Source organism: Lepus europaeus, chromosome 5 (assembly GCF_033115175.1).
Source record: "Lepus europaeus isolate LE1 chromosome 5, mLepTim1.pri, whole genome shotgun sequence".
NCBI lineage: Eukaryota > Metazoa > Chordata > Mammalia > Lagomorpha > Leporidae > Lepus > Lepus europaeus.
Window position 1 is genome coordinate 21534139 of NC_084831.1, and position 18848 is coordinate 21552986.

The 18848-nt window shown below is 46.7% G+C and overlaps 1 protein-coding gene and 1 pseudogene across 1 annotated transcript in view; both read right to left on the reverse strand.

The window, feature by feature from the left end:
• Nucleotides 1–4958: 4958 nt before the first annotated feature.
• Nucleotides 4959–18848, reverse strand: part of TAF12 (TATA-box binding protein associated factor 12) — a 30591-nt gene continuing 16701 nt past the window's right edge. The window contains exons 4-6 of the mRNA XM_062193204.1: nucleotides 11248–11362; nucleotides 7157–7245; nucleotides 4959–5439 (exon numbers count right to left, since the gene is read on the reverse strand). Of these exons, the coding sequence (XP_062049188.1) occupies nucleotides 5404–5439; nucleotides 7157–7245; nucleotides 11248–11362 (240 nt within the window). The 3' untranslated portion in view covers nucleotides 4959–5403. The remainder of the gene's footprint in view (nucleotides 5440–7156; nucleotides 7246–11247; nucleotides 11363–18848) is intronic.
• On the reverse strand, nucleotides 8861–10085 carry LOC133760482 (elongation factor 1-beta-like; annotated as a pseudogene).

Here is an 18848-nt window from a genome sequence, read left to right on the forward strand (position 1 = left end):
ATTCATTTTTTAAAAAAAAAATTTCTTAGAAAGGCAGAGTTGGAGAAAGAAGAGAGAGACAGACAGAGAGATCTTTCACTCTCCAAATGGCTATAAAGGGCAGAGCTGGGCCAGACCGAAGCCAGGAGCCTGGAGCTTCTTCTGAGTCTCCCATGTGAGTACAGGGGCCCAAGGAGTTGGGCCATCTTCTGTGGCTTTTCCAGGTGTATTAGCAGGGAGTGGGACTGGAAGTGGAGCTGCCGGCTCTTGAATCAGCATATACAGGATGCTGGCATTGCAGGGGGAGGTTTAACCTGCTTTGCCACAATACTGGCCCCCCAATTTTTTTAAATACCCAAGAATTGGGGTAGGAGTCTGGTACAGTGCTTACGTCACTACTTGGGAAACCCACATCAGAGCGCATGGTTTGAATCCTGGCTCTTCCACTTCTGAGCCAGCTTCCTAATAACGTGTATTCTCAGGGGCTGTAGGCAATGCCCCAATTGCTTGTATCTCTGCCACTCATATGGCAGACCCAGCTGGGAACCTGGCTTCAGTCTGGCCTAGCCCTGGCTGTTGGGATCATTTGGGCAGTGAACCAGAAGATGCAAGGTATCTCTCCTCCTGAATCTTTTTTTCTCATAAAATGAAAATAAATGAACTAAAAAAGTTAAGAATAAAGAAAACAGTGCAAACTACAAAATAGTTAAAAGAATTCAATAAACCCATAACTTAGCTTCAACAAACATCAGGTGGTATGGCCACTATGTTTACTATCCCCTTGCTTTGTGAGTGCTTGCTCTCAAGCCCGCAGCCCTGGCACAGGAGCAGTGTCCAGTCTGATGTTGACAGCTATGGGGGATCCTCCCACGGCCAAAGGCACCTCCTCCCAGGTGTGCTGGGAAAGGCAAGCTTTGTATTGCACAAGCATAGGCCCAGGATTGGGACTCAGGCCAGCAGGGAGGAGGAGGGAGACAGCCTAGCATTTAGGGGCTGTGACTCCCCACCCCCATACTCGGGTCTTTCAAGCCACCATCTGGGGACTGCTCTATTTCAGGGAAGCTTGCGTCTGTCCTGATGGGACCCAGCTTTGCAAGGTTTCAAACGGCACTGACGCCTCCTTGCAGAGATGACATGAAAGTTTCTCCAGGCCCCCGTCTGGGCGTGTCCTGGGGACCTTAGACCTGGAAGTCCCAGGTTGCCTTTAGGTTCTGGCTCTTCTGGAAACCTAACTGGGCCCCAGAGCTGTGAGATTCATGCCTCAGCTGGGCCTCGATTCTCCTGGCTGGCCTGGTGTCTTGCTGGCCCCCATGCCCCATGGACACTCTGGCAGTACCAGTTCCACATCATCCTCCTTGGACATCCAACTGTGGACAAATCATGCTTGCTGAGACGTTTGTGGAGGGTGCCAGCCAGTGGGGGTGGACGTCAGTGAGCACTTTGTGGAGGTAGAGCCTGGGGTCCAGATCAAGCTCCAGTTCTGGGACACAGCTGGCCAGGAAAGGTTCCGGGGAGTATGACAGCAGCAGGCCCCTGCTGCCTGCCTTCCACACCACCCCAGCCCTGAGTGCCAAGGAGAGAGCCCATCCATGGGGAAGGAGCAGAGGGGCTTTCAAGCCAGGAGGAAGGGCAGATTCTGGTCCAGGAGCCCAGGTCTGAGTCCTGGCTGCCTGTGGCCTCACAGAGATCACACCTCTCCAGACGAGTAAAGAGGCCACACCTCTAAGGGTCTTAGTTCAGCTCTGCCCTCCTCCCGCGTCACTTGCTGGCACAGGGGACCCTCTCCAGATGGTCCTAAGGCGTCCTCACAGCTCATCCTGTTGTGGCAGCCCTTATCCTTCCCTTTTGGTTAACTCTTTTCCAGGAAAGCCTCTCAAGTCCGACTCTTTTCCTTTTAGTCCAAATAACTGCAGCAACTTTCTGGTCATTTCCCTCCTGCCTGTTTCCAGTTCTACTCTACACTGGCAGCCAGAGGGAGGCTTTGAACAGGCAAATATGGTCACATCAGTCCTTCGTCCAGCTCTTCACTGTCCTACTGCCTGAGCAGGACTTCCTGGTTAGCTGCCTGTTTTGAGCATCAGAATCCTTTTGTCTCACTGAATCTTTATTATTATTTTTTTAAAGATTTATTTATTTATTGAAAGGCAGAGTAACAGAGAGGAGAGTCACACACACACACACACACACACGGTGGGGTGGGGGAGAACGCCCATCTGCTGGTTCATTCCTTAGATAGCCACAACAGCCAGCCCTGGGCCACGAGCCAGGAGCTTCATCCGGGTCTCCCACATGCTTGCAGGGGCCCAAGGATCTGGACCATCTTCTCTGCTTTCTCAGGTGCATTAGCAGGGAGCTGGATCAGAAGTGGAACAGCCAGGACTCAAATCAGCACCCATATGGGATGGTAGCATCATGGATGCCAGCCCCAGAAGCTTTCTCAGGGTCCTACAGTGTCCACTAGTTAAGAAAGATGTTGCTCAGACTGAGAGGGGAGGGTGCAGGGCGGTGTCATGGCACAGCAGGTTAAGCTGCCTGCAATGCACAGACAGCCCATTTGAGTCACGGCTGCCCCACTTATGATCCAGCTCCCTGCTAACTCACCTGGGAAGGCAGCAGAAGATGGCTAAGTGCTTGGGCTCCTGCCACCCATGTGGGAGACTGAGATGAAGTTCCTAGTTCCTGGATTCAGCCTGGCCCAGCCCATTGTGGCCATTTGGGAAGTGAACCATCAGATTTCTCTGTGTATCTCTGCCTTTGAAATAAATAATCTAAAAAACCCCACAAGGGTGGAAAGCTGACTAGCCTGCTGAGCCACCCACACTACATCCTTGCACACATGTGCACACGCATGCACACACTGCCTCCAAGGCATGGGCACTGAACTGCCCATGAATTCAGGATGAAACCCACACCACAGGCCTAAGGCTACCCACCACGGAAGCTCACTTTCTGCTCACCTCTAGCCATTCACTCCTGTTCTGGTTTATGTGCTGCCAAAGCAAGCACGCCACTCACCCCTCATCCCACATCTTGTGCTTTTTAGCCACGTCAATGCAATAACTTCTTTAGATCTCCGGGCCTTTGCAAACACCACGTTGCTGCTTAAAATCCTTCAGTGGCTCCTATAACTTTCTGGATAAACTACTCTGCGGGGGCCTACAACGCACATCAAGTGTGACCTGGCCCAACTTAGCGCACTACACTGCTGCAGGGCTTATACACATGCATCTCCCTCGCCTTCAGATTCCAACCCTTCACCTGGATCCTTTCTCTCCAGCTGCCAGGCCTCTCCCCAGCCCTGCGTTCGCCTCTTTTGTAGCCTTTGTCACAGTGACTGCTTCATATTTCTCCAGTGGCAGGATTGCTCTCTATGTCTGTTTCCTTTTCTTCTTCTTTTATTTATTTATTTGAAAGACAGAGAGAAAAAAAGATATATATATATATATATATATATATATATATATATATATATATACACACACACACACACACACAGAGAGAGAGAGAGAGAAAGAGAGAGAGAGAGAGAGAGAGAAAGAATCTTCCATCCACTGGTTCACTCCCTAAATGACCGCAACAGCTGGGGCTGGGTCAGGCCAAAGCTAGGAGCCTGGAACTCCACCTGGGCCTCCCACTTGGGTGGCAGGGGTCCAAACACTTGGACCAATATCCACTGCTTTCCCAGGCTAGAAGCTGGATCAGAAATACAGTAGCTAGGACTCCAAACTGGTGTTCATATGGGATGCTGGCATCACAAGTAGCAGTTTAACCCACTGTGCCACAACATTGGTCCCCCTCTGTCTGTTTTACTCATCAGTGTGGCCTCCTGCCAAACACAGACATGGCACAGCTTATAATGGGAATGAATCAACAATATGCAGACAACACCAGATGACTCGACACATGAAGCCACTTACCTCTCAAACACCTGACCAAGAATTGAGGACTTTTGACTCTGCCCAGCTCTTTTCATTAAACTTCCTTGGTTCCCTTGTTCCCTTCTGTCCTCAGTAGAGGGCTCAAAACTAATTCTGGATTCTTTCTTGGCTGTCGAGGTCAGAAACCCACTCCTACTATCGGAACTTGGCTGGAGGCCTCCTGCTGTTTGGCGTCACCAACCGAAATCCTTTGAGCACATCGCCCAGTGGCATCACGAGGTGCTGGAGAAGGTGAAACCCTGCAGCGTCCTCATCATGATAGTAGTCACAAGAGCAACCTTGCTGCTGAGCATCAGGTAGCACTGGAGGAGGGGAGAAGCTGGCTGCCTCCTTGGGCGCTCCTTACATTGAGACCTCAGCAACAGTGACATCAGCATAGTCTTTGAGCTGCTCGCCCAAGGGATCTTTAGGCTATGAAGAAAGGAGTTATGGGGCCAGACTCAGAGTGGCGGTGGGTGAAAAGCAGGGTCCCATCTAAAGCCATGCCTCAGGAGGCAGAGGACCAAAGCAGGGCAAGGTGGATGTGTTTGTGCCGGTGACTGAATGGGACAGTCATTTTCTGGAAGCTCATGGAACCTTCACAATCCCCAGACAAGATGACGCTAGGTGTCACTGAAGGGTGCACAATGGTAAAAATACCAGGATCGGGGTATCATCAACTGAGAACAGACAGATACCTGCAGGCCTTTCCCCAAGGCTACTCCTATCCTTTCTCAGGGCCAAGCAGGAGCACGACTTGTCCAGGAGCTGAAGAATAGGTCACAAAGGGCTCTTAGGCATGTAACACTGCCAAAAACAGATGCCTTTCTCCAGTTTGGGAGCTCATGAGAGATGGTCCCTCTGCCTGCAGGCAGAGAAACTGGACTCAAACTCTTGCAGATGGTGTGGTCTCCCTTGAAGTAAAATCATGGAAAATCCCCAAGTTTTTCTCAACACGGAAGTGCATAATGGTGCTGCCACCTGCTGACTAGAGCTCCACCCAGCCTTGCTGTCCTGACCCCCTCAGGCATCTTAGAGGCTGTAAGTCATGCACCCTGTGTCTTTCGATTAATAACTTCTTTATTCTGGAAAAGCAAATGAAAGTCATAGTCATATAAACACTGACATTACAAAGTACAGGGAAAGGGGGAAAGGAGAAGGGGACAAAACCCGCTACAAATCCTGCTAATACTGTCTCACTCAACAAGACCATTTGCTTTGTCCCATGTTCAATCACTTATAGAATAAACCACAAATAAAATCTTCTCTGGAAGATACACTGCTCCTCTGAGACGGCAGGGAAAAGGGACCGGAAGCTGGGCTAGGAGGCTTTCTTCTCTTGTCAGATCCTCTCAGTCATTATAGATATTGCTGCACTGTTAATAAAAAATATATGCTTCTCTGTAAAGCATTAAAAAAAAAATTCCAAGGATGAGATGGCTGAGGTCTCAGCTCAAGTATCTCCAAATACATTTAAATGTTGTCCATTCCCTGACCTTTCTGTGTGTTATTTTTTCGTTGTTTTCCGGATCAATGCCATTCTCTGAAAGGAGACAGAAATAAGCCGTTACGAGGGTTAAAGTCAGGAGGTTTCTGGAATATTCATGTGAGGCCTACGGGCAGCCTGGTCTACATTACAGGCCAGAGCCTCTGGGGATCTGTGGCTGCAGGGCAGCCCAACAGGCTCCTTCTTCCGGAATGCAGTGTGCAGGGCCACAAGAGATGTTCAGATGAGGCAATAGACCCATCCCACTGACCAGCAGACTCAAACTGCTCCAAGCTAGCAAAATGGCAAAAAACATTCAGAGCGGGAGAAGGTGAGAGCTCTTGCCTCCTGGGGAGCCCAGGGGCTGGACCAGCAAAGCACATACTTTTTAGGCTTTCCCCACCCCAATCTGCTTCTTCTGATGATGGAGAAAATAAAAAAAAGGGTCTCAATTTTGAACTTGTTGCCATTCACAAAGGAGCTGAAATTTCAAACCTGGTGACTAGCAGTGAAGGGAAACTGAGAACTAATAACTTCCAGCACAACCAGTCAGATCATGCGTTTCAACTGTTACTAGAGGGGCTAGAGCTCTGGCATAGGTCAAGCCTCTGCCTGCAGCAACAACATCCCATATGGCGCTAATTTGAGCCCTGGCTGCTCCACTTCTGATCCAGCTCGCTGCTATGGCCTGTGAAAGCAGTGGAAGATGGCCCAAGTGCTTGGGCCCCTGAACCCATGTGGGAGAACTGGAAGAAGCACCTGGCTTCTGGCTTCAGATCGGCCCAGCTCTGGCTCATTTGGGGAGTACACCAGTGGATAGTGGACAGAGGACTATGCACTCTCTCTCCCTCTCACTATCTGTAAATTCTGCTTCTCAAATAAATAAATAAATTTTTTTTTTTAAATTGTAACTACTACCATCCACTGGCCAAATTCCTAACTTGCTCTGCTCCTTTTTTACCAAGAGATGGTCCCAACATTATGGTATTTGTTGACTAAACAAATGGATAGAAAAGCAGATAATTTGGGAGCAGAGCCAAAGCAGCAGTGCTTTGTCTGAAGAACAGTGCAGTGTTCCGATTCAGGCTGTGTGGCTTCCTTGCAGGACTTCCTCTGTGAGCTTTGTAAATACCCACTCAAGAGAGACCAGGCTAGGAACAAGCAAGGGCACTCACCCAGCACTGCCTCATCGTGCTTCTCAAACTTGGGAAAAGCTCACTTTTCGAAAGAAAAGAGGCCAGTTAAACTAAGACGGGATAATAGCCTCCTCAAAGGGTGCTAAACACTGCTGCTGGACTGACCAAGGACAGGGACAACTTGCCCCACAGCAGAAATGGTGTTCTCACACTGACACACCAGCTCTTCACAGCCAGGATGCAGCCTGGATACTACCGCTCAGTACAGTCATGGCATGTTTCTGCTTCTTTAACCCATCCTCTATTCATGGGGTGTTTGTCAGTAACAAAGAAGAAAGATCTCATTAAGGAGGTATGCACGGGGTGAGCACCGCCCATCCAGGGCAGAGGTACCTAGAATCAACAGCTGTGAATGGCACCATCAAAGCTGAGAGAAATCCACATGGGAATAGCAGAGCAGCAAGGAAATATCTGATTGCCCATGGCCCGCTGCTGCCCCTTGCCCTCTGACCTTTTCCAGAGAATGAAGCTTGCTGTGTGGGAAAAGTCAGTTCCCTCGGAGGTGGCTGCAGGCAGCCTCTCCGAGACAAAGCTCAAGAGATCTGCCTGGCTGTCCCCAGGCTCTGGAGGCTCCTCACCTGTTTGTGAGCTTCTGTGGTGCAGGCTTTCTTGTAGGGTCGGATTTCCTCAGAGCCGAACCCTGGGATCCACATGTTCCACTGGCGCTCTGCAAGAAAGGAAGGCAGTGTCAGGAACAGCGTGACCCTCACCAAGGGTCAGGGAGGACGAATCTGGGCATCAGCTGAACTAACACTGACCTGACACATGAATTCTATGAAATTCAAATGGGGATATGACATGCGGCTCCTACAAACTTTAAAGAACACAATTTGAGCTTCTTGCAAAAAAAAATTAGTTGAAGCTTGAAGTGCTGAACCTTAAGGTTCCCTAGTAGCTCATCTGGTTCACAGAAAACAGTCATTTCTTTCTTCAGTTGTCTTTTTTTTTTTTTTTTTTTTAAGATTTTATTTATTATTTAAGAGGTAGAGTTACAGACAATGAGAAGGAGGGACAGAGAAAGGTCTCCCTTCCTTTGGTTCACTCCACAGATGGCCAAAACGGCCAGAGCTGCACCAGTCCGAAGCCAGGAGCCAGGAGCTTCTTCCAGGTCGCCCACATGGGCGTAGGGGCCCAAGGATTTGAGCCATCTCCTACTGCTTTCCCAGGCCATAGCAGAGAGCTGGATGAGAAGTGGAGCAGCTGGGTCTTGAACCAGCACCCATATGGGATGCTGGCACTTCAGGCCACAGCGCAGGCCCCTCTTCAGTTGTCTTACTCCAACAATCATTATTCTACAGGAATTACATGAGGACTCCTTTATTCCTCTTACTAGCACTCCTAAAGTACTGAAAACAAGATTTGTTTGGCAAAATTTATTTTGTCCCAGGCACTGACTTCTACTGCTTTCCCAGGCCATAAGCAGAGAGCAGGATCAGAAGAGGAGCAGCTGGGACATGAATTGGTGCCCATATGGGATACTGGCACCATAGGTAGAGGTTTAGACCACTACACCACAGAGTTAGTAACCCCCTAAATTTTTTTTTTTAAGATTTATTTATTTATTTGAAAGGCAGAGTTACAAAGAGGCAGAGGCAGAGGAAGAGAGAGAGAGGTCTTTCATCTGCTGGTTCACTCCCCAAATGGCCGGCTGGGAGCTGGGCCGATCTGAAGCCAGGAGCAAGGAGTTTCTTCAGGATCTTCCACATGGGTACAAGGGCCCAAACACTTGGGACATCTTCTACTGCTTTCCCAGGCCTTAGCAGAGAGCTGAATAGGAAGTGGAGCAGCTAGGACTCAATCCAGTGCACATATGGGATGCCACTAAGCCACAGCACAACTCCAAAAATATTTTTAAAGAATAAAAGAAGAGGAACCTATTCAACCAGGCATGAATAGAAAACTGGGTCAGAAGCAAACAAGAGCCAGGGCCCAGTCTTGTCCAGACCATAGGCATCAACAGTTGACAGCCTCATTGGCAGGCCCACCATTACCGAGGGGACTGGGGTGTGCACAGAGCTAGATGGCTTGATGCTATTCAGCACCATTCCTTAATTCTCCATGCTCTGAGCCCATGCTGTCCCCACGCAATTCTGAGTATGGTCCCCTTCCATCAGGCCTGTAGTCATGCAGACTTTTGAGTGTTCTAGTCTCTGTGAGAATTATTTCCTACCCCTAATGAATAACTGACATTCCAATTTTCTTTTCATAATTAAAGTACAAAATAGGAATGTTAAATTCTCAAAATAACATAATCTGTTGTGGTGTTTTCTTGTTTGCATCTTTCAAGCTTTTACTTAAGTGAATGTATTTTAGATCTTGTTGAAAGCAGCCACATCCACAGATTGCCCATAGTCTTCAAAAGCCATGATCCATCCATCTTCAACTACACACTGTATTTGAAGTTTCTTAATTCCGTATCCCATTGGAGCTAGTTTAAAGGAGCCCCAGACCAAGCCATCTGCTTGAATACTTCTGAAGCACTCCTCCAATTTAGCTGTATCTCTCATAATCCCAAGGTTTTACATCTAGTAAGATAGGAGACTTGGCAACAAGCACAGGTTTTTTGGCTTTTTTTTTTTTTTTTTTGACAGGCAGAGTGGACAGTGAGAGAGAGAGACAGAGAGAAAGGTCTTCCTTTTTGCCGTTGGTTCACCCTCCAATGGCCGCCGCAGTAGGCGCGCTGCTGCCGGCATACCGCGCTGATCCGAAGGCAGGAGCGAGGTGCTTCTCCTGGTCTCCCATGGGGTGCAGGGCCCAAGGACTTGGGCCATCCTCTACTGCACTCCCTGGCCACAGCAGAGAGCTGGCCTGGAAGAGGGGCAACCGGGACAGGATTGGTGCCCCGACCAGGACTAGAACCTGGTGTGCCGGCGCCGCAAGGCGGAGGATTAGCCTATTGAGCTGCGGCGCTGGCCAGGTTTTTTGGCTTTCTTTGAATCATACTGTATGAGTCGTTCTTCCCTTAGCCTCTTTGCCTCTTCCCTTCCTCCTCCTCCTCAGATCCAAAGAGGTTAATGCCATCATCATCTTTGATGGTGGTGTCTTCCACATCAGCAAGTTCGTATTTGCCTAGAGCTTTATTTACTCCTGGCAGGCTGGCCTTTTCCTTCTCATAGGACTTCATGTGATCATATCAACCATAGGACAGGTGGTGGGCTAGAGACTGCTTCAAACACTGCGATATCTGTGAAGGCACATACCTCCACTGTTCTAAAGATTGCAGGAACTGCCCCTTAGAGCTCTGGAAATGACCACAGACCTGTTGTGGTAGCTTCTATTGTGGGGGCTGGCACTGTGGCACAGCGAGTCAAGCTTCTGCCTATGCCGCTGACATCCCATATGGGTACTGGTTTGAGTTCTGACTGCTCCAGTTCCAATCCAGCACCTTATTAATGCTCCTGGGAAAGCAGCAGAGAATGGTCCAAGTACTTGGGTCCTTGCCACCCATGTGAGAGATCTGGATAGAGCTTCTGGCTCCTGATTTCAGCCTGGCCCAGCCCCAGTCATCGTGGCTACTTGGAGAGGCTAAAAATTGCAAGGGAACACTGAGGAATGGTTTCCTTTGAAAGGCAGAGAAACAACAGTAGCTACATTTAAGCTCTCAATTTGTGCCAATCACTTTACAAACATAATCTACAATTCTCCACTTTTCAAATGAAGGAATGGCTCTAAGGGAAATTAAGTGGGAAGGATAAGACAATACAGTTGGAAAGTGACAATCTTTTTTTTTTTTTTTTAAGATTTATTTATTTATTGGAAAGGCAGAGTGAGAGAGAGAGAGAAAAGCAAGTAGGGAGGGAGGGAGGGAAGGAGGGAGGGAGGGAGGGGGGGAGAGAGAGAGAGAGAGAGAGAGAGATCTCCTATCCATTAGTTCACTCCCCAAAATAGCTACAATAGCAGCTGGCATTGTAGTGTAGCGGGTAAAGCTGCCACCTGCAATGCCAACATCCCATACGGTACCGGTTCGAGTCCTGGCTGCTCCACTTCTGATCCAGCTCTCTGCTATGGGCTGGGAAAGCAGTAGGAGATGGCCCAAGTCCTTGGGTCCCTGCACCCATGTGGGAGACCCAAGCTCCTGGCTCCTGGCTTTGGATTGGCACAGCTCCAGCCATTGCAGCCATCTGGGGAGTGAACCAGCAGATGAAGACCTCTCTCTCTCTCTGTAACTCTGCCTTTCAAATAAATAAAATAAATGAAAGAAAAGAAAAGAAAGGAAAAGAAAGAAAGAAAGAAAGAAAGCAAGTGCGTGCAATAGACAAGTCTGAGCCAGGCCAAAGACAAGAGCCAGGAATTCCATCCAGATTTCTCACATGGGTAGCAGGGATGCAAGTATCGAGGCCATCTTTCACTGCTTTCCCAGGCCATCAACAGGGTGCTAGATTGGAAGCAGAGCAGCTGGGACTCAAACTGGCACTCCAATATAGGATGCTGGTGTCACAGGAAATGGCTTAACTTGCTGCACCACAATGCCGGCCCCTGGCATATGGTTATAAAGTCAATGCCTGTGCTCACTGCTCACTCCTTGAATGAATTTCTCTTCTCTATTACTGCCTCTATTGGATGCATCCATAAATCCCAGGGTCAATGTCTCACGTTGGCATGAAAGTTCCTCTGATTACACTTTCCCTGGCAGTCCCAAAGAAGCAGTTGTACAAAAGAGACCACATACCTAGATGAAGCTGGACATCTTTCACCTCCAGGGTACTGGACTTGCGATGTCGAGCAAGTTGACAGGCTGCTGTCACCACACTCTCGATAAAATCATCAGCAATCTGCAGCAGCATCTGGGGAAGGCAAGTGCAGAGAGTAACCAAGACATTGCAGGGTAGGCTCCTGTTGCTGGAATAACTGTTTGCTGCCTGAATCACATAGTTAGTCAGCATTTTTTAGAAAAGATTTATTTATTTGAAAGGCACAGAGAAAGGAAGACAGAAATCTTTTATCTGCTGGTTGCTCCTCAAATGGCCACAATGGCAGGGGCTGGGTGAGGCTGAAGCCAAGAGTCTGGAACTCCATCTGGGTCTTCCCATGTAGGTGGCAGGGACCCATGCACTTGGGCCATCTTGCACTGCTTTCCCAAGTACATTAGCAGAGAGTTGGATTGGATGTGGAGCATCTGGGACTCGAATCGGCATTCATATAGGATGCTGGAGGGGGTGTAGCTCAGTGGTAGAGCATTTGACTACATATACGATGCTAGCTTGGCAAGCAGAAGCTTAATCCACTGGACCACAAAGCTAGCCACAGGCTTCCTTATTTATTTATATTATTTTTAAAATATTTATTTATATTTGAAAGTCAGAGTTACACAGAGAGAGGAAGAAAGAGAGACAGAGAAAGATATCTTCCATCTACTGTTTCACTGCCCAAATGGCCTCAACGGCTGAGGCTGGGCCAGGCCAAACCCGAAAGTCAGGAGCTTTTTCTGGCTCTCCCATGTGAATGCAGAGGCCCAAGAATTTAAGCCATCCTCCGCTGCTATCTCAGGCATGTTAGCAGGAAGCTTGATCAGAAGTGGAGCATATATGGGATGCTGGCATTGTAGACAGCAGCTTTACCTGCTATACCACAACACCAACCCTCAGGCTTTCTTTTTTAAAACATATTTACAAAAAAAAACCCTCATATTTATTTATTTGAAAAACATGGAGACAGAGACAGACAGGGAGAGAGGTGTTCCATATGCTGGTTCACTCCCAAAATGTCCACAACAGTAGGAGTTGAGCAGGACCTGGCAGAAGCTAGGAGCCACAAACTCAATCTGGGCCTTCAACACGAGTGGTATCCCTTGATAATCACCTGCTCTCTGCAGGATGTGCATCCGTTGGAAGCTGAGCCTGCACTTCAACCCAGGCACTCAGATATGTGTTGTGGGCATCTCAATGGACATCTTAATCACTGTGCCAAGCAAGCAGGCTTGGGCATTTGGGCAAAGATGGGTCTGAGGAATGAAAGTAACAGCAGAAACATTTCTGAAGTTGAGTATAACTGGTAAGTTTCTGAGGACGTACTTTCTGTTCTTTCTACTCAGCAAGGACCAACTAACCTAATCACTTCTTTTCTTCTAAATTAGGTGGGAAAACAATGTGAATCGTTAAAATTCCTCACTCACAGTCACTTAAAGCACTTTTATTTCCATTATCTCAGTCCTTACAGTAATCCTACGAAGAAAACAGGACACAAATTTTCCTCATTCTACAGAGATAGATGCTTAGACTTAGGGAGACAAACTTGCTCATTGCCATGTAACTAGAAAGGCAGTAGAACCAGGATTCAATCTCAAGGATTCTGAGGCCAAATTTCTACTTCATTATGAATGATTCATGGACCAGTGTGAAGAGCAAGATTAGAATTCTGAAGATAAAAACTGAAATTTTCGGGGACTGGCACTGAAGCATAGCAGGTATAGTCACTGCCTGCGACAGTGGCATCTCATATGGGCTCCAGTTTGAATCCCAGCTGTTCCACTTCCAATCCACTTCCAATTAGCTCCCTGCTAATAAGCCTGGGAAAGCAACGAAAGATGCCCCAAGTACTTGGGCCCCTGTTACCCACGTGGGAGACCCAAAAGAAGCTCCCGGGCTCCTGGCGTTGGCCTGGCCCAGCGCTGGCTATTGTGGCCATTTGGGGAGTGAACCAGTAGATGGAAGCGCTCTCTCGTGGACTCTCTCTCTAACTCTACCTTTCAAATAAATAAAATCTTAAAAAATAAAACCCGAAATTCTGGTCAATACACACTCTGTAACTTCTGCTGACCAACAAAACAAAATCATAACTGCAGACAAAGACATTCCTTGCTCTGATGGACTTCTAAAATTTCAAATTTTATTTATTGTATTATTTATTTGAGAGACAAAGAGACAGAGATAGAAAAAGTCAGAGACATTAAGAGCGCTCCCAATCACTGGTTCACTCCCCAAATGCCTGCAATAGTCTGGACAGGCAAGGTCAAAGTCAGCAGCCAGGATCTCAACTGAGATTTCCTATGTGGGTGCCAGGGACCCAACTACTTGAGCCATCACTGTTGCATCCCAGGAGATGCATTACCAGGAAGTTGGAACTGGAATTAGAGTTGATGGTCAGATTCAAATGGACACCATCTAAAGAAAAGACTTCTAATTAAACACAGTAGATTAACTACAAAAATGAACTCCTCTCTCCGACCCTAAACCCATTAAAATAACTGCAAAAGAAAAAAGGTATATACATCTACAAAGAAAGCAAAAACAGGAGAGAAAACTATTATGTTAAAATGTTTCTTTTACTCAGGGCCAGCATTGTGGTACATCAGGTTAAGTTGCTGCCTGCAATGCCAGCATCCCATGAAGGGCCAATTTGAGACCCAGTTTATCCACCTCCAATCCAACTCCCTGCTAATGTGAAAACATGAAATGTGGAAATGTTAATGTGAAAAAACCTGAGAAAGCAGCAGAAGAATGGTTCAAGTACTTGGGCCCCTGCCACCCATGTGGGAGACCCAGATGGAATTCCAGGCTCCTGGTTTGGCCTGGACAAGCCCCAGCTGTTGCAGCCATTTGAGGCGTGAACCAGCAGATGCAAGATCTCTTTCTCTCTCTGTAAACTCTGCCTTTCAAGTAAATAAATAAATCTCATATATCTATATCTATGCTTATTTTAAAAATCTAATTAAAAGGCTGAACAATAGAGAGAAAGAGATAAAGGTGGGGAGAGATCTTCTATTTGCTGGTTCACTCCCTAAATGTCTATAACAGCTGGGGCTGGGTCAGGCTGACGCCAGGAGCCTGGAACTCCATCTGGATTGTCCACAAGGGCCCAAGCACTTAAGCCACCACCTGCTCTCTTTCAAGGTATGCTAGTAGGAAGCTGAAGGGGAGGTGGAGGAGGCAGACTCAAACTGGCTCTCTTTTGGGGATATGGGCACCCCATGTATAATTCTGAATTTCAAATAAATAAATAAATCTTAAAAAAAAAAACCCAAAAAACAGAAGATTGTGCTGAGGCAAAGAAAAAGACGAGACTGCTATACATGTCCATACATAGACTCGCTCCCCATCTCCACATTCAAAAGGCAGAAGACTTTTTTATTATTATTATTTTTGACAGGTAGAGTTATAGACAGTGAGAGAGAGAGAAAGGTCTTCCCTCCGTTGGTTCACTCCCCAAATGGCCGCTACGGCCGGTGCTGTGCTGATCCAAAGCCAGGAGCCAGCCTCTCATGTGGGTGCAGGGTCCCAAGCACTTGGGCCATCCTCCACTGCTTTCCCAGGCCACAGCAGAGAGTTGGACTGGAAGAGGAGCAACTGGGACTAGAACCGGCCCCCCTATGGGATGCTGGCACCACAGGCAGAGGATTAACCAAGTGAGCCACAGTGCCAGCCCCAAGCAGATGACTTCTTTCCACACCTACAACACCCCAATCATAGGAAGTTTTTTCTTTTTTAAAGATTTATTTACTTGAAAGTCAGAGTTACACAGAGAGAGAAGGAGAGACAGAGAGAGAGAGAGAGGTCTTCCATCCACTGTTTCACTTCCCAGTTGGCTGCAACAGCCAGAGCTGTGCCGATCTGAAGCCAAGAGCCAGGAGCTTCCTCCAGTTTCCCCACATGCATGCAGAGGCCCAAGGCTTTGAGTCATCTTTTACTGCTTTTCCAGGCCATAGCAGAGAGCTGGATTGGAAGTGTAGTAGACTGGACTTGAACTGATGCCCATATGGGATATGGGATGCCAGCATGCAGGCGGTGGCTTTACCCGCTAGGCCACAGCGCTGGCCCTAATCATAGGAAGTTAATTCCTCGGTACTGCTGCTGTGGCATATTGGATTAAGTTACTGGCTGCAGCGCCAGCATCCTGTATAGGTGCCAGTTTGTGTTTTGGCTGCTCCATTTCTGATCCAGCTCCCTGCCAATGGACCTGAAAAAACAGCAGTCTTTGGGTCCCTGCACCCACGTGGCAGACCCAGAAGAAGCTTCTGGCTCCTGTTCAGTCCTAGCCATTGCAGCCATTTGAGGAGTGAACTAGCAGATGAAAGATCTCTCTTTCTCTCCTTCTCTCTCTGTAACTCTGCTTTTCAAATAAATAATATAAAAATCTTTATAAAAAAAAAGTTTATTCTTCCCTAAAAATAGAGAAACTGAGGTAGATGCTGTGGTACAGTAGATTAAGCTGCCACCTGTGATGCTTGCAGCCCAAGTTCAAGTGCCAGATGGAGTCCTGCTTACTCTGCTTCTGACCCAGCTTCCTGCTTATGCATTCTGGAAAACAACAGATGATGGTTCAAGGGCTCGGGCCCCCACAACACACATGGGAGACCCAGGTGGAGTTGTGGGCGTTTGGTTCAGCCTGACTCAACGCTATTACAGGCATTTGAAGAGTGAATCAGCAGATGGAACCTCGGTCTCTCACTCTCTCTTCAAGTAGATGAAAACAAATACATAAACATTAAAACATAAATAAATATAGAGAAACTGAGTGGTGGTGGCTCCGGATTAAAATACACCAGAAACGGCAGAGGTAAAGAGTAACAGAGCCCCTTCTTTTTCCTTGTTTCCAGATCGTTAGAAGCTATGGATGAATCCTCCAGAGAGGACACTGGAGGAAGATTTACAAATATTGACAGCATTTAGAGAATTCTCCACCAGGAAGGCTGACTTGTGTACAAGTCATTCCAAAGCAAAGCCAGTGGTATGGTAACACTAGCTCATCAAAGCCAATTATGTATATCTCTTCCCCATTTTGCACTGACTGATATCATACTGGTAGCTTACAGCAAGGCAAGGTAGATATTTCTACCACAGAAATCACAAAATGCTGCAAGTCAAGGCCTTTCACTCCAAAGAGCTGGTTGTTAAACAGCTGCCTATCAGTCAGTTTTGTTTCAAATTAAGCTTTTAATGCTTATTCTTTAAGACAGTCAGGATTAACAACACATTTGAAGAAAGTGTCCAGAACTAAAACGAAAACAAACAAAAAAGGAACCCAGAGGAAACAGACAATGCAAGGAAAAGAAAATGTCAAAAAATGTAATTAATATCTTCAGAGACAGAAATATGTGAAGACATTATAACAGGATGGCTTGAAAAAAAAAGATCAAAATTTTTATGCCTTAGCTCCTTAAAAGATTAGAAGACTTAGAAGGGGCCGGCGCTGTGGCTTAACAGGCTAATCCTCTGCCTTGCGGTGCCGGCACACTGGGTTCTAGTCCCGGTTGGGGCGCCGGATTCTATCCCGGTTGCCCCTCTTCCAGGCCAGCTCTCTGCTATGGCCCGGGAAGGCAGTGGAGGATGGCCCAAGTCCTTGGGCCCTGCACCCGCATGGGAGACCAGGAGAAGCACCTGGCTCCTGGCTTCGGATCAACATGATGCGCTGGCCGCAGCAGCCATTGGAGGGTGAACCAACGGCAAAAAGGAAGACCTTTCTCTCTTTCTCTCTCCCTCACTATCCACTCTGCCTGTCAAAAAAAAAAAAGAAGACTTAGAAGGTAATCTAAAGAAATTCTCAAGAAGTAGAATTTACAACTATAAAAGGGAAAAAAAAGGAGAAAACATTTTTAAAAAATTAAGAGAATCAATCCAGAAGATTCAATGTCCAAACAACCGTCACAGGAAAAAAAAAGAGCAATAAAAAGAGAATTATCAAAAAACTAATACAAGAACTGGAACCTTCAAACAATGTTGATGGAAACTTAATAGGGTACAGCACTTTGGAATACAGTCTGACCATTCAATGAAGGTTAAACATTCAAGTGTTGTTATCATATGACTCAGTAACTCTACTACTAGCTACATACTCAAATTTCTACAAAAAACCTTACACACGAATTGAGAAAAAAAAAAAAAGGCAAAAAAGCCTTGTACTTAACTGTTTGTGGCAACATTAGTCTGAATAGTCAAAAAGTAGAGACAATCCAAAAAATCAATCAACTGATGAATAAAAACAATGTGATATAGACACAGAATGAAATAGTGTCCATTCACAAAAAAGGAATGATGTATTGATATGAACACATGGGCTACCACATGCACATGGACACACTCTGAAAACACTATGCTAGGGGCCGGTGCCATAGCACAGTAGGCTAAGCCTCTGCCTGCAGTGCCGGCATCCCACGTGGGTGCCAGTTCATATCAGGGCTGCTCCTCTTTCAATCCAGCTCTCTGCTTATGGACTGGGAAAGCAGTGGAAGATGGCCCAAGTATTTGGGCCCCTGCATCCACTTGAGAGTCGTGGAAGAAGCTCCTGGCTCCTAGCTTTGGATCCACCCAGCTCCAGCTATTGCAGCCATTTGGGGAATGAACCAGCAGATGGAAAACCTTTCTCTCTGCCTCTCTCTCTTTCTGTCTGTAACTCTCTCTACCTCTCAAATAACTAAATAAAATCTAAAAAAAAAATTATGCTAAGTGAAAAACGCGAGTCACAAAAGACCAAATGTTGTATGATTCCACTTATTTGAAATGTCTAAAACAGGCAAATTAATAGAGACAAATCCTAGGGCTGTGAGGGTTGATGGAAAATGCAAACTGACTACTAATAGGTATGGGTTTCTTTTTGCAGTGATGGAAAACACTCTGAAATTGGTGGTCGGGGGATAGCTGTGCTCCTCTGTGAATATATTATAGCCACTGAACTATATACTTCAAATGGATAAAACAGATGGCATGTGAAATATATCTCAGTAAAGTTACCACACACACACACACACACAGAGAAGGCAAATATTTCTCCTCTGGCTAAAAAATAAAGAGTTGGGCAGGCATGTAGTAAGCAGGTTAAACTACTACTTGCAACAAATCTCATATTGGAGAGCTGACTGGAATCCTAGCTGCTCTGCTCACTTGATCTACCTGAGAAGGCAGAGGAAGATGGTCCAAGTACTTGGGTCACTGCCACTCATGTTGGAGATCTGCTTAGAGTTCCTAACTCCTGGCTTTGGCCTAGCCTAGCCCTCACTGTTGTAGCCATTTGGGGAATAAACCGGCAGATGGAAGATCTCCCTCTCTATTGTTCTTTCAAATAAATAAATAGATCTTAACAACAACAACAACAACAAACCTATCTCTCTCTCTGTTCTTTGCCTTCCACATAAATAAATCTTCCTAAAAATGGGTTATACTGTTTCATAACTTGTATTTCTTTCCCCTGCAATTAGATATTTTTCTTTAAAGGCAAAAAACAAACAAAAAAAGCTAACATACAAAATCATTCCAGAATTAAACAAAATCTCTAGAAGAGCAGCCTCCAAGAACTCAACACAGTTAATGAAAAAACACACGAACAAAGGCTCATCATATG